Source organism: Armigeres subalbatus, chromosome 2 (assembly GCF_024139115.2).
Source record: "Armigeres subalbatus isolate Guangzhou_Male chromosome 2, GZ_Asu_2, whole genome shotgun sequence".
NCBI classification, from domain to species: domain Eukaryota; kingdom Metazoa; phylum Arthropoda; class Insecta; order Diptera; family Culicidae; genus Armigeres; species Armigeres subalbatus.
Window position 1 is genome coordinate 261,320,998 of NC_085140.1, and position 14,023 is coordinate 261,335,020.

The window sequence follows — 14,023 nt, forward strand, 5'->3', positions numbered from 1 at the left end:
TTGGTCTCGATTGCTCAAAGTTATAAGTAGTAATAAGAAGATGATATAATTCTGTTTTCTTCTTAGACAGTACAACCCCCAATGCACAGGCACATTGTAGCCTCTCAGTTAAGTGCTCATCAAGCACATTCACAGCTATTACCTACAAGGTTTCTAATCCTAGTTACTGTTTTAGGATTTGTATATCATGTGGCTACCACTATTCCTTATCTGAGAATGTCCTACACCGGAAATCAGATGCAGTCGCTTTCATCGTCTTGTTTCATAGCTATGTAGCTGAATTGATGGATTAGGGATGGTGTCATTGCTGTCATTGGTGTCAGAAATGAGAAATTCGAAGCGTAAAGTGAAAAGTGAGAAGAAAGTGGGAAGTAGGAAGTGAAAAAATAGCCCACATCTTACAACTAGACCTGTACGCCACCGCTACCATCAAGAATGAATCGGCAGGCCGCCGAATTTTTTTACCACGCCGATGTTTATTGAAGGACTATTGAAGCAGTAGGGTTTCGTACATCTTAACAGTTCTTAATCTAGTTCTTTCCCAAAATACACATTTTCAGCCACGTTTATATGACAATTATCTACTTCCTTGTACTTTTTCTTCATTGCCATTACATGTCCAACAGGGACTTTACCACTTCGCAGCGTAGTGACTAAGTTCCTTCAGGAATTCCTCCAACATTTTTCAGAAGCTCCACCAGGAATTCTAAAGGAGCTGCACAATCCAAATCGAATTGATTGCAGCAAATCGAATGTGACTTAATTCGGTTGCATATCAGTCACAGAAACTTTTGTGCAACATGTGTGCTGCTCGGCCAGGATGACTCACATGAGAATTCTATTAAATTATTTCGCAGATATCCGATTTTTTGATAAATTACTTCGAGAACTCTCCTGAAACTCGCTTTGAATTCTTTTCGAAATTTGCATGGAATTCCTCTTTACTCGCCTCCCGTCCAGGTCCCGAGAATTCTACCGAAAATTCCGCCAGGCATTTCTTCCAAAATTTCTTCAATAATTTCAAATTCCTAAAATAGTTCGTTCAAAAATTCTTCCGGTTATTCCTACAAAAATTAATTTAAAAAAATCTTCCAAAATTTCTCCAAAACATCTGCGGAAATTATTCAAGGAATATTGCCAATAATTCCTACGGAAACGATTGAATTTATTTGAACTGATTTCGCCGAAAAAGGAGGAATTTCAAGGGGAGGAACTTCAAGGGGAGTTCCTAGAAGAACTTCCGGGGGAGTTCCTGAAAGAACTTCCGGGGGAGTTCCTGGAGGAACTTCCGGGGGAGTTCCTGGAGGAACTTCCGGAGGAGTTTCTGGCGGAACATTCGGGGGTGTACCTGGAGGAACATCCGGGGGAGTTCCTGGAGGAACTTCCGGGGGAGTTCCTGGAGGAACTTCCGGGGGAGTTCCTGGAGGAACTTCCGGGGGAGTTCCTGGAGGAACTTCCGGGGGAGTTCCTGGAGGAACTTCCGGGGGAGTTCCTGGAGGAACTGCCGGGGAGTTCCTGGAGGAAGTACTGGAAGAGTTCCTGGAGGAACTTCCGGGGAGTTCCTGGAGGAACTTCCGGGAGTTCCTGGAGGAACTTCCGGGGGAGTTCCTGGAGGAACTTCCGGGGGAGTTCCTGGAGGAACTTCCGGGGGAGTTCCTGGAGGAACTTCCGGGGGAGTTCCTGGAGGAACTTCCGGGGGAGTTCCTGGAGGAACTTCCGGGGGAGTTCCTGGAGGAACTTCCGGGGGAGTTCTTGGAGGAACTTCCGGGGTAGTTCCTGGAGGAACTTCCTGGAGGAACTTCCGGGGGAGTTCCTGGAGGAACTTCCGGGGGAGTTCCTGGAGCAACTTCCGGGAAAGTTCCTGGAGCAACTTCCGGAGGAGTTCCTGGAGCAACTTCCGGAGGAGTTCCTGGAGGAACTCTCTCCGGAGTTCCTGGAGGAACTCTCTCCGGAGTTCCTGGAGGAACTCTCTCCGGAGTTCCTGGAGGAACTCTCTCCGGAGTTCCTGGAGGAACTTCCGGAGGAGTTCCTGGAGGAACTTCCGGAGGAGTTCCTGGAGGAACTTCCGGAGGAGTTCCTGGAGGAACTTCCGGAGGAGTTCCTGGAGGAACTTCCGGAGGAGTTCCTGGAGGAACTTCCGGAGGAGTTCCTGGAGGAACTTCCGGAGGAGTTCCTGGAGGAACTTCCGGAGGAGTTCCTGGAGGAACTTCCGGAGGAGTTCCTGGAGGAACTTCCGGAGGAGTTCCTGGAGGAACTTCCGGAGGAGTTCCTGGAGGAACTTCCGGAGGAGTTCCTGGAGGAACTTCCGGAGGAGTTCCTGGAGGAACTTCCGGAGGAGTTCCTGGAGGAACTTCCGGAGGAGTTCCTGGAGGAACTTCCGGAGGAGTTCCTGGAGGAACTTCCGGAGGAGTTCCTGGAGGAACTTCCGGAGGAGTTCCTGGAGGAACTTCCGGAGGAGTTCCTGGAAGAACTTCCGGAGGAGTTCCTGAAGGAACTTCCGGAGGAGTTCCTGAAGGAACTTCCGGAGGAGTTCCTGGAGGAACTTCCGGAGGAGTTCCTGGAGGAACTTCCGGAGGAGTTCCTGGAGGAACTTCCGGAGGAGTTCCTGGAGGAACTTCCGGAGGAGTTCCTGGAGGAACTTCCGGAGGAGTTCCTGGAGGAACTTCCGGAGGAGTTCCTGGAGGAACTTCCGGAGGAGTTCCTGGAGGAACTTCCGGAGGAGTTCCTGGAGGAACTTCCGGAGGAGTTCCTGGAGGAACTTCGGAGGAGTTCCTGGAGGAACTTCCGGAGGAGTTCCTGGAGGAACTTCCGGAGGAGTTCCTGGAGGAACTTCCGGAGGAGTTCCTGGAGGAACTTCCGGAGGAGTTCCTGGAGGAACTTCCGGAGGAGTTCCTGGAGGAACTTCCGGAGGAGTTCCTGGAGGAACTTCCGGAGGAGTTCCTGGAGGAACTTCCGGAGGAGTTCCTGGAGGAACTTCCGGAGGAGTTCCTGGAGGAACTTCCGGAGGAGTTCCTGGAGGAACTTCCGGAGGAGTTCCTGGAGGAACTTCCGGAGGAGTTCCTGGAGGAACTTCCGGAGGAGTTCCTGGAGGAACTTCCAGAGGAGTTCCTGGAGGAACTTCCGGAGGAGTTCCTGGAGGAACTTCCGGAGGAGTTCCTGGAGGAACTTCCGGAGGAGTTCCTGGAAGAACTTCCGGAGGAGTTCCTGGAGGAACTTCCGGAGGAGTTCCTGGAGGAACTTCCGGAGGAGTTCCTGGAGGAACTTCCGGAGGAGTTCCTGGAGGAACTTCCGGAGGAGTTCCTGGAGGAACTTCCGGAGGAGTTCCTGGAGGAACTTCCGGAGGAGTTCCTGGAGGAACTTCCGGGGGAGTTCCTGGAGGAACTTCCGGGGGAGTTCCTGGAGGAACTTCCGGGGGAGTTCCTGGAGGAACTTCCGGAGGAGTTCCTGGAGGAACTTCCGGAGGAGTTCCTGGAGGAACTTCCGGAGGAGATCCTGGAGGAACTTCCGGAGGAGATCCTGGAGGAACTTCCGGAGGAGATCCTGGAGGAACTTCCGGAGGAGATCCTGGAGGAACTTCCGGAGGAGATCCTGGAGGAACTTCCGGAGGAGATCCTGGAGGAACTTCCGGAGGAGATCCTGGAGGAACTTCCGGAGAAGATCCTGGAGGATTTTCCGGAGGAGATCCCGGAGGAACTTCCAGAGGTCAGCTTCAGCCTCATGTCTCAATGTCTCAACGATCAAGCAAATCGTTAATCGGAGTAGGCTGAATCCACCGGCGCCGGTGCCTAATCTGAGTAGTTCGTCGTGCGTGAACTTACATGTCTCGTGCCATCGGGACACTATTGAACTAAACGCTATCTCTACCCGGAATCTTTGGATCGACTTTGCCACTCGACCCGTCACCCATTGAAGTGGATCATTGTTTTCGGGGGCACGGGAATTCTCTCAGATAGAGATAGCGTTACACTATTGGTCTTCGGGTCTTCTATAAAAATTAGTTTCTGGCGCGAACATATAGCCAATCGCTACACTTCGGTGAAAAGCAAAAAATGTCCCTGACCAGCAGCTAAAATACCCTGATTAAAAATCCTAAGCCCCATCAATCCTAAAACATTGTAAACCTAACCTCGAGGCATCACGAGTACGTTGGCGTATACCCCTTTCTTACTTACCCCTTACTTATTACCCATTACTTACATATCACAAAGAATCGTGGCTCCGTAAAGTGTTATACATGCCTGAGCCTATCAATTAAACGAATTTAAAAAAAGGCAAAACATGTGAAAACAGTATTCCATAGAGAACTGGAAAATGGCCGGCGACTTCGTGGAAGACCAGGAACACGACACCACGAAATAAGGCATGGGATCCCCAAATGTTTTGGAAACTTGGGGAACATCTTCCAAGTACGACGTTTAAGGAACTCTACAATGCGCCAGGCATATGTGTAACGATGCTGTAGCCAAAAAGGTAGGCATCAATTAAACTTCTCTGGTTTTAATATAAGCATCTTTCATCGTTTTCATACACTTTTATTCCATTTCCAACATAAGGGACGTTGAAAAACCGACAAAGTCTTAAACTCATTTTCTAAAAATAGCCTGCAAGATCACTTTCATTAATTGACCAGTCGTGTACAGTTTTTTCGTTGTCGCCGGTCATGGAAGATTGTTTTTTTTTTTGTCAGATTCACCTACAATTGCACAATAATCTTTTACGTCCTCCTCGTTCTACCATTCGCGAAAGGTGACCACTTCACGCGCCACACAATAAACGATACACAAATTGCAGATAAATCTCCTCGCGCCGCTCGCCCAACATCCGCACAGCATCGCCAGTCGTACACTACGCCAGCGAAATGGAGACTTATAACCGAAAAGGTTCTGAAACTGGAACATGTGCGCCAAAACGGAACACATGTTCAACAAGAAGATGCACACAAACGTTTAGGCCGAGCTAAATGGCATCAGCGAGATGACCAAGGTGGAGAGATGTGCACTCCTCTAAGGTCCCCAGTACATGGGAGATCATTGGCTCCGCATCGGTGCATTTGTTTTCACAAGCTCATCCGCGCGAGATGGAGAAACAAAGCGATTTGTGTGGGATTATATGGTTTATTGTCTTTCCTGATTGTACCCGGACTGCCCTTTACCTTACCGTGATGATACTCGTTCAGGGTAGATCCATTCTTGGAAATGATTTGATACATGAGTACCAGTTTTTTGCTACTTGAATTTTCACATTTTAATGATTTCACGGTAGCTGGATATATCATGTTGTAAAGACGGAATAATGAGTTTGATCATAAAATATTCATTAGATATAATTTTTTATAATTGTTCTTTAACCTTTAAATTATCAACGAAATGGTTCTGAATGTATTCACAGCATTTTTTCCAAATTGGTACCACCCTTATGCAAACAATTTTGTTGTGAAGTTTGCCCAACGGTTCAACCAATGCAATGTGCTGAATATGTAACGCAAAAGAACCTAAGCATCTCGTTGGACATGAAAAGAATTGGATGTTTTATTGTGTTTGATTTGATTATAAATGTGCCGCAGGAAATTGGCTATCCACGGTAACTAATCAAAACCAATTTCGGAAATGAGCTTGTTTAGAATGAAACAAGATGAACAATGTATTGCATGCGAAGTTATTCGGTTCGTGATTCATCACTGTATGCTGTAAGATAAAAAAAAAATCTGAGACTAAAGTTCAACACCATTGCTTCACATTTCAAAGATATTTGAAATACAATGGAGAGAATGAATTTCCGATGGGGGTAGAAAGGAGTTCAAGTTAAAATTAATGTAGTAATTGATAACTTTTTAATACATAGCCTTTGGATCAACAAATCATACAATTATTGACGAAACCAAAACTAATCGTTCCTTTTTATTTACTTTGAAAAGCCCTGAGGAATCGAAACACCATCGATTGATTGACATCCAATTATCGAGTACCAAATCATCGGATCTCAACGGTCAAAACCACAACCAGATGCCCAGTAGTGGCACTACCGATGGCACATGTCACCCAACCCAGGAATGTCCCTTCGTGACGGCTCTGACAAAAGCTGACCGATCAGTTACACTTGTCTTTCACTTCATCACATGGCCATGCCACGCTGCTACTATAAGCTCACCGGCGAACATTATCTCTCGGTCGTCATCGTCGCGCCGCGCCATGCCCTTCGAAACGTGGGCGAATCGGAACTGCGACGCTAACAAATCCCAATTCTCATAGAGTCGGCTTTCGCTCCAGGGCCCCCTTCAGCAGTGACTGAGGAGAGGTTGCTATTGATGATGACGGGAGAATCTCAAATTATGCTACGGACAACTGCTTTCTGTCGGTTGCACCTACACTCCCAGCTCACCGGAGTGATCTGATCTGTCTAAGAAACGCGTGTCAACATGGTCATTAATTACTCAAAGCCAAGGGGGCTTCTCGCATGGAGCGTTTTTTTTTTGTAATTTACAAGTAGCAAAGCCTCAGTAAGTCCCATGCTGGATGTCTGCAGCATCGTTATCGAGGGACTTCCTCGCCGTCGTAAACAAGCATATCCGTACAATTTTATTGCCCTCGATCCGGAGCGTTCTCAATTAGCAATCTGAGGTTCCTTCATTATCTGCCAGTACCTAGAGAGGTAGAAATGCCGATAGGTCTACCGCGGTGCATTATGCTCTACTTGCTGATTCTGTGCATGTCCGCAGGAGTGAAGGCATGTCGGCTAATGCATTAGAGCAATGAGGGCATAGTTTGAATTGGAGGTCGTGGATCAGCACGAGTTGCCCATTTCACAAGACTAGCGTTACATGTGGTTTTGCTGGTTTATTTTCCTGCACAAAGATGACATTGCGATCATCTGTTGATGATAAATCCGATGCTAGAAAAATATATTTATGCTTTCTAATTTTGTGTTCATCATGGGAATTGAACATTGTTTCATCTATTTTTAGAAGCATCACATGTCCAGATGCTAGACAGCAATCATTTTCATTGCATGGATTCTGTGGAGAAAGTATGTTTAATATAAAAGAGAAAAACTGGGTGCCAATCGGTTGTTGGAGCAGCTGCAAAAAGTATTTTAAGTAGATTTTTTTCCGATTCTGCAAAAAGTACTTTTAGTAGATTTTTCTATGAGAATTAAATAACATCATGATTAATAGATTGGCTATTGCATTGATTGATTGGATCTTCCTTCAATAACTGAAAACGCGCAACATATTTTGACATCACTCATAAGGTTCCAGGAAATGGTGGGGTCGACTTCTTTGACCTATTTTCTCACTTTTAGTTCCACACCAAGGTATCTTCTATGTGTTATGTAGGTGTTTTACAATCTCCAGCCTTCATAATGACCAAAATTTCTCAATCTGATTAGTACAATGGGTTGATGTGTTTTGGCACAAAAGCATTCAACCGTCTAAGACGAGTTAAGTATTCTCCATTTAATTCCATGGAGAATACTTAACTCGTCTTAGACGGTTGAATACATTCCACTAAAAAAAGCTTAAAATATTTTTCTGACAAAAGCATTGATATCTTAGTTCTTGGCGCATAGTGACGACAGGATTCCAAATCCATCCAAAACAGCGTCTCGCCTCCGTGAAACCGCAGGCGTCCTGGATACTGGATGCAATTGCCCGGTAGATACGCCCGTTGATGTTACTCGTCTTGATCAAAGGCTAGCCTATCTATTCACGCTTGGCTGTCAAACCGACTTATTAACGGATTCGTCCAACTATTTCTTTTTTACCTCATCATGAACTATGATGTGGCAACAAAAATATATTCGTGGGAGCGGAGGTGTTTTTAAGGGAAATTCTCTGGAATTTTCACGAGACATTCTCCGGAATTTCAACGGATTTTTTTTAATTCCATGGAGCATTGTTCAAAATGTAGATTTCTATGAAAAAATCCTTGGATTTTAACGAAAAATTGCTTGGATTTTTTAAGGAATTTCTTCGGATTTCTACGAGATGTTATTTGTACAGTAGACGTAATCAAAAGGCATTCGCTGACTGAAACGTCAAATTCGGTCGAACTGGTAATTAGCCCAAAAAAGTCGTTTTCCCAAACAAGGTCGAAAATGTCGTTTACGGTCAAATGCCAATTAATGAACGGATAGTATGGTCAAAAATTTCCACCCGTTTTGCCAAATGACATTTAGGTCATCTAGCCAAATTCCATTCAGCCAAGTTGAACTGAACGTATATCCGAAGCTGTTATCAGGTTGAAAATGGTTTATTCGAAAATTTAGTTTGCCGAAAGCTATATATCGCCAAAAGGGACTTTCGGCCGAACTGGTAATTTAGCCGAAAAAAATCGTTAGACCGAATAGATCATTTGATCAGAAACGCTGTTTGGTAGGAATGTTCATTGGGCAGAAAAAGCCATTTGGCCCGAAAATGTCCTTTCTGTGAAACAACCGTCGAAAGCAAACGGAATTTTCTTCCAAATGACCTTTTCAGCTAAACCAATTTTTGGCACAATTCAGCCGAACGACTTTTCACAGAAAATGCCATTTGGCCGAAATTGTTGTTTTGCAGAAAGGACATTTTTAGGCCAAATGGCTTTTTCTGCCAAATGATCTTTCCTACCAAATTGCATTTTTGGTCAAATGATCTATTCGGTCAAACGACTTTTCAGGCCGAACAGCATTTACAGTCAAATGACCTGTTAGGGCAATAACTTTCTCGATCAAATTACCAGTTCGGCCGAATGTTCCTTTCGGCTCTATGTACATTTTCGGTTAAACCATTTCGACCTGATAATAGTGTTCAGTACTTGACATTTGGCCGTATGCCAAATGACATTTTCAGGCAAATGGCCAAACGGTATTTTCGGCCAAATAACTTTCGGTCAAACGATCGTTTCGGCCAGACGACCTGTTAGAGCAGCGGTTCTCAACCTGGGGTACATGTACCCCTGGGGGTACCTTCGCTGGCCCTAGGGGGTACCTCGGACAAAAATGCATAATGGCGGATGTATAGAAATTTCAATAAAAACTTTTTGATAAAGTAAATCAAAGAATTTCAATCCAGTTTATCCCAAGTAAGTGTGAAGGGCTGTGGGGCAAAAGTTCAAAAGGGCAAAACGGCGAATGAACAAATTATAAAAATCTTCAATGTATTCTACCTGATCTAGACAACATGTTGAACAATCTGTTGAGAATATATTTCTGAGCTAAAATCAAGACTTGTCATAAGACGAGTTTGTAAAATCCCATTGAATTCCACCACTTAATTGTATCTTGACAGATACGTATTTCGACCTCAACAGTAAGGCCGTCTTCAGTGTCTCGTACTTGACTTGACTTAAGTCAAGACAAGACAAGACAAGTGAAGACATTCCACTAAAAAGCGCAAATAATTTTCCTAATAAAATCTAAAAGCAAAAGCCTCCATATAAAAGACATGAAGGCCTTTTTTGGAAAGCTTTGCAAGTTTCATTGCAAGATTCTTGGAAGCCTCTTTTCAAGAGGCTTGGAAGCCTCCTTTCAAGTAGCTCGGAAGCCTCCTTTCAAGAGGCTCGGAAGCCTCCCTTCAAGAGGCTCGGAAGCCTCCTTTCAAGAGGCTCGGAAGCCTCCTTTCAAGAGGCTCGGAGGCCTCCTTTCAAGAGGCTCGGAAGCCTCCTTTCAAGAGGCTCGGAAGCCTCCTTTCAAGAGGCTCGGAAGCCTCCTTTCAAGAGGCTCGGAAGCCTCCTTTCAAGAGGCTCGGAAGCCTCCTTTCAAGAGGCTCGGAAGCCTCCTTTCAAGGGGCTCGGAAGCCTCCTTTCAAGGGGCTCGGAAGCCTCCTTTCAAGGGGCTCGGAAGCCTCCTTTCAAGGGGCTCGGAAGCCTCCTTTCAAGGGGCTCGGAAGCCTCCTTTCAAGAGGCTCGGAAGCCTCCTTTCAAGAGGCTCGGAAGCCTCCTTTCAAGAGGCTCGGAAGCCTCCTTTCAAGAGGCTCGGAAGCCTCCTTTCAAGAGGCTCGGAAGCCTCCTTTCAAGAGGCTCGGAAGCCTCCTTTCAAGAGGCTCAGAAGCCTCCTTTCAAGAGGCTCAGAAGCCTCCTTTCAAGAGGCTCAGAAGCCTCCTTTCAAGAGGCTCAGAAGCCTCCTTTCAAGAGGCTCAGAAGCCTCCTTTCAAGAGCCTCAGAAGCCTCCATTCAAGAGCCTCAGACGCCTCCTTTCAAGAGGCTCGGAAGCCTTCAATCAAGAGGCTCGGAAGCCTACTTTCAAGAGGCTCGGAAGCCTCCTTTCAAGAGGCTCGGAAGCCTCCTTTCAAGAAGCTCGGAAGCCTCTTTTCAAGAGGCTCGGAAGCCTCCTTTCAAGAGGCTCGGGAGCCTCCTTTCAAGAGGCTCGGAAGCCTCCTTTCAAGAGGCTCGGAAGCCTCCTTTCAAGAGGCTCGGAAGCCTCCTTTCAAGAGGCTCGGAAACCTCCTTTCAAGATTCTTGGAAGCCTTCTTTCGAGAAGCTCAGAAGCCTCCTTTCATGAGGCTCGGAAGCCTCCTTTCATGAGGCTCGGAAGCCTGCTTTTGATAGTCTCGGAAGCCTTCTTTCTAGTGGCTCGGAAACCTTTTCTCAAAAGACTGCAAGAAGCTAGAAAGCCTTCTTTCTTGGAAACCTTCTTTCAAGAGTATTGGAATAATTCTTTCAAGAGGCTTGAAACCCTTCTTTCAAGGGGCCAAGAAGCGTTTTCGACATGCTCGGGAGTCATCTTTTAAGGCTCAAAAAGTCCTCAACATCTTGTAAGAAGCTTGGAACGTAATTTGTATTGGAAAGTTTCACGGAATAATGAACATTTCATACAACTTTTTGGAGATCCATCTTCTTCTTCTTCTTATTGGCATTACATATCAACACTGGAAAAGAGCCGCCTCGCAGATTAGTGTTCATTAATCACTTCCATAGTTATTAACTGCGAGGTTTCTAAGCCAGGTTACCATTTTTGCATTCGTATATCATGAGCCTAACACGATGATACTTTTATGCCCACCGGGAATCGAACCCAGCTATCCTCAGCATGGTCTTGCTTTGTAGCCGCGCGTCATACCGCACGGCTAAGGAGGGCCCTTGGAGAGCCATATATCCCGTTAGTTTTCAGGTCCGTTTTGCATATATCTGAGGGTTATTTTTTATTTACAGGCTAATTTTTATTTACAGCGAAAAAATAATAGGGGTACCTCAATAAATGTAGAAGTTCGAAGGGGTACCTCTCAATAAAAAGGTTGAGAACCGCTGTGTTAGAGCAAACGGCTTTGTCGGCCAAATTATCAGTTCGACCGTTTGTCGCTTTTGGGTCAATGGAATTTCCCAAAAAATTCTTATGGACAATACAAAAAATTTCCTGTAGAATTTTTTTCAAAGTTACTCGCAAGTTGTCCAAAGATTTCGAGTTGAAAAGCAAAGCTAACTTGCCCGAAAATATCGTTTACAATTTTTCACTAAAAATTCTGCGGACTTCTACAATTTTGAATCGACGTGGAAAATTATGGGTCAGTGGCGTGGCAAATTTTAAACGAGGGCGCGCCGATGCGGTTGGCGGTGGCGGTGACCATTCCTCTAGTTCTGGAACACTTCTACAGACTCGATAATGTTGCACAAAATATAACAGCGCACTGCAGTGCTGTAGTTGTGAACTAAAAGCTAGTTAGTCGGCAAAAATTGGGGGCGTTACCACACATAGGCAATAGAGGGGGCGCACACTAAAAAAAACTCCAATACAGGAAAAATTGAAAATGGTTTTCGGACTCCGCAGAAAGTGAGAACGTCATAAAGCGCCTTCCATGACCAAAATGAAATCTACAACCACAAATCATAAATAGAGACCCAGGTACTGAAAGAGTGAGCAATACATCAGAGGGTGGGTTGGGGATGTTTTGTAGTTGCCATACTCCTAGGTGCAGGGGCCCATGAAGTGTCAATTGGCACATCAGGATCAATACCAGTGAAGTCCTGATTATGGCATTCTGGCCCCAGAGTTTCCCGGCACGCTCCGCAAGTGACTACGTGATGCGGGTGGTCGTCGAGCATCTCGATAATATCATCGAGTTCGCGAGTGCAAGGCAGAACATCAGTAAGGAACTGTAACAGAACCTTCGGATGCTTCGCCCGAGTTGCAAGACAAGAACAGGACGCGTTTATCAGGGTGGTGGGAAGAGATGCCCGACAAGGTGACCAAACTGATGCTTTCTGCTTCCTAGGACTATAGCCCAAAAGGTGATTGATTTCGCCCTGACGGCCTCATTGGCCGGCCCGAAACAGCTAGGGCAGCAATCCGTACCTCGACCTGCAAGAAAGTAAAGGATAAAGACGAGGCCTTGTTGGTAAAAACAGATAAGGAAAAGTACACCGAAGTCCTTAAATCGATGCGGGCGGCAGAAAAGCTTTCGGTGCTAGGTCAGGACGTGCAAAGCGTCAGACGTACCAAGACCGGTGAAATGATCTTGGTTCTGAAACGCGGGGCGCAAGCTAGTGGGACGGACTATAGTTCACTCCAGTTCGGACTCCAGTTCAAATAACTGGACGAGGTTACGAACGCGGACGACGTCGTCTCTGCCATCAGAGAGCAGTGCGGCACAGAGGTTGAGAAGACCTCTATACGCCTAAGAGGCGGTACCTTTGGCACGCAGGTAGCCTACCTTAGATCACTCACGGAAGCCAAAAAAAAGTCATAGAGAATGGAAGTTGAAGATCAGCTGGTCAGTATGCCCAGTAAGTAAACTCCAGCGGCCATCAGTGAACAAGTACTATTCGTACTTAGAATCGGGGTACAAGTCCTACGACTGTATGGATCCAGACCGTAGTAAGCTGTGTCATCGTGCGTTGTGGTGAGGAAGAGCACAAGGCGCAGGAAAGCGATAAGGCACCAAAGTGCCTCATCTGCGCCAACAAAAAGCAAGCCTGTAACCACGTTTTGGGTGGACCTTCGTGTCCTATCGGAAAGACAAACAAGAAGAAGCCGTGCTAGTAACACAATTGAATTTTAGCCACTGTACATCTGTTTAGCAGCTGCTGTGGCAGTCGTCCTCCTGTTCGACCCGTACAACGTTCCTGTTGTCAATTAAGTGATGAACGGATCTAGGATGGCGGCTATTTGCACAACGGGACCGTATCAGCTCCAAGAGGTGGTACATTCTTCCGCTGAGGGTGTCGTGATGGCCAAGATCAACGGTGCTTACCCATACGCTTAAACCTGGTTTAAGCACTAAGCGGAGGGGAAGAAATCTGCACTAAGACTCATTGGCCAATTTGTAATAGTTTCTGGGTGATCTGCGAAAGTTACATCTGTTCAGGGCCAATCCCAGACCGTTTTGAAATGGCCATACTTCTGTGTATACCTTACGGATTTTCGATCAGCCAGCATTGGTCATCATACTAGTTCTAGTTTCTGGGGAAAGGATAAAACATGATGGAAGTAAAAGTCATTTAAAATGACAAGCAGAAGAAAAAAATGCATTAACATACCCTCGAAAAACCCGGAACATCTCCGGTGGCCAAGGACCAATCTGAGATGGGGACAAAATACTAGAAAAGTTTCCAATCCGCCAGTGTGTTGATCGCGTATGCTGCCACAAGAATTGAATCCCCGTAGACTTCTAAGGTCATAGGCGAAGCCGACGATCTCCAATAATGAGCCTTGCGGTACTACTGCATTAATTGGAACACTTCTCTGACTGGCATCGGTCTCGTATAATAGTATACGGTTCTGAAAATAGCTTAGAATATATAGAATACCTCGCCTGTTACATTGGATCGCTATCTCAGCGGTCTTTACCACGCTGTCAACGTCAAACGTGGACTTATCCTTACGAAACCCGAACTGATTGCTTGCGAGGCCGCCCGTACCCTCTGAGTACGGGGTCAGCCTTTTGAGGATGATCCTCTCCAGCAACTTACCCGTCATGTTAATTAGACGGTTTCCCGGCTTTCGGTAACAGAACCAACTTCTGCCTTTTCCATCTATCGGGAAAACTACTACAGTCATGAAGACAACTCTGCATAGATGTTCGCAATGATTTCTGCCTTGAGAAGGGTGTTCG

The 14,023-nt window shown here is 45.9% G+C and overlaps 2 protein-coding genes across 4 annotated transcripts in view; both read right to left on the minus strand.

The window, feature by feature from the left end:
• LOC134212149 (laminin subunit alpha lam-3) overlaps positions 1 to 14,023 on the minus strand; it is a 536,022-nt gene that overhangs the window by 368,693 nt on the left and 153,306 nt on the right. The window lies entirely within an intron of this gene.
• LOC134218536 (sericin-2-like) lies at positions 2,883 to 3,461 on the minus strand (the record flags this gene model as incomplete). Its single annotated transcript, XM_062697664.1, has 1 exon — positions 2,883 to 3,461. A coding segment is annotated over one exon (579 nt), but the record flags the coding sequence as incomplete, so codon positions are not given.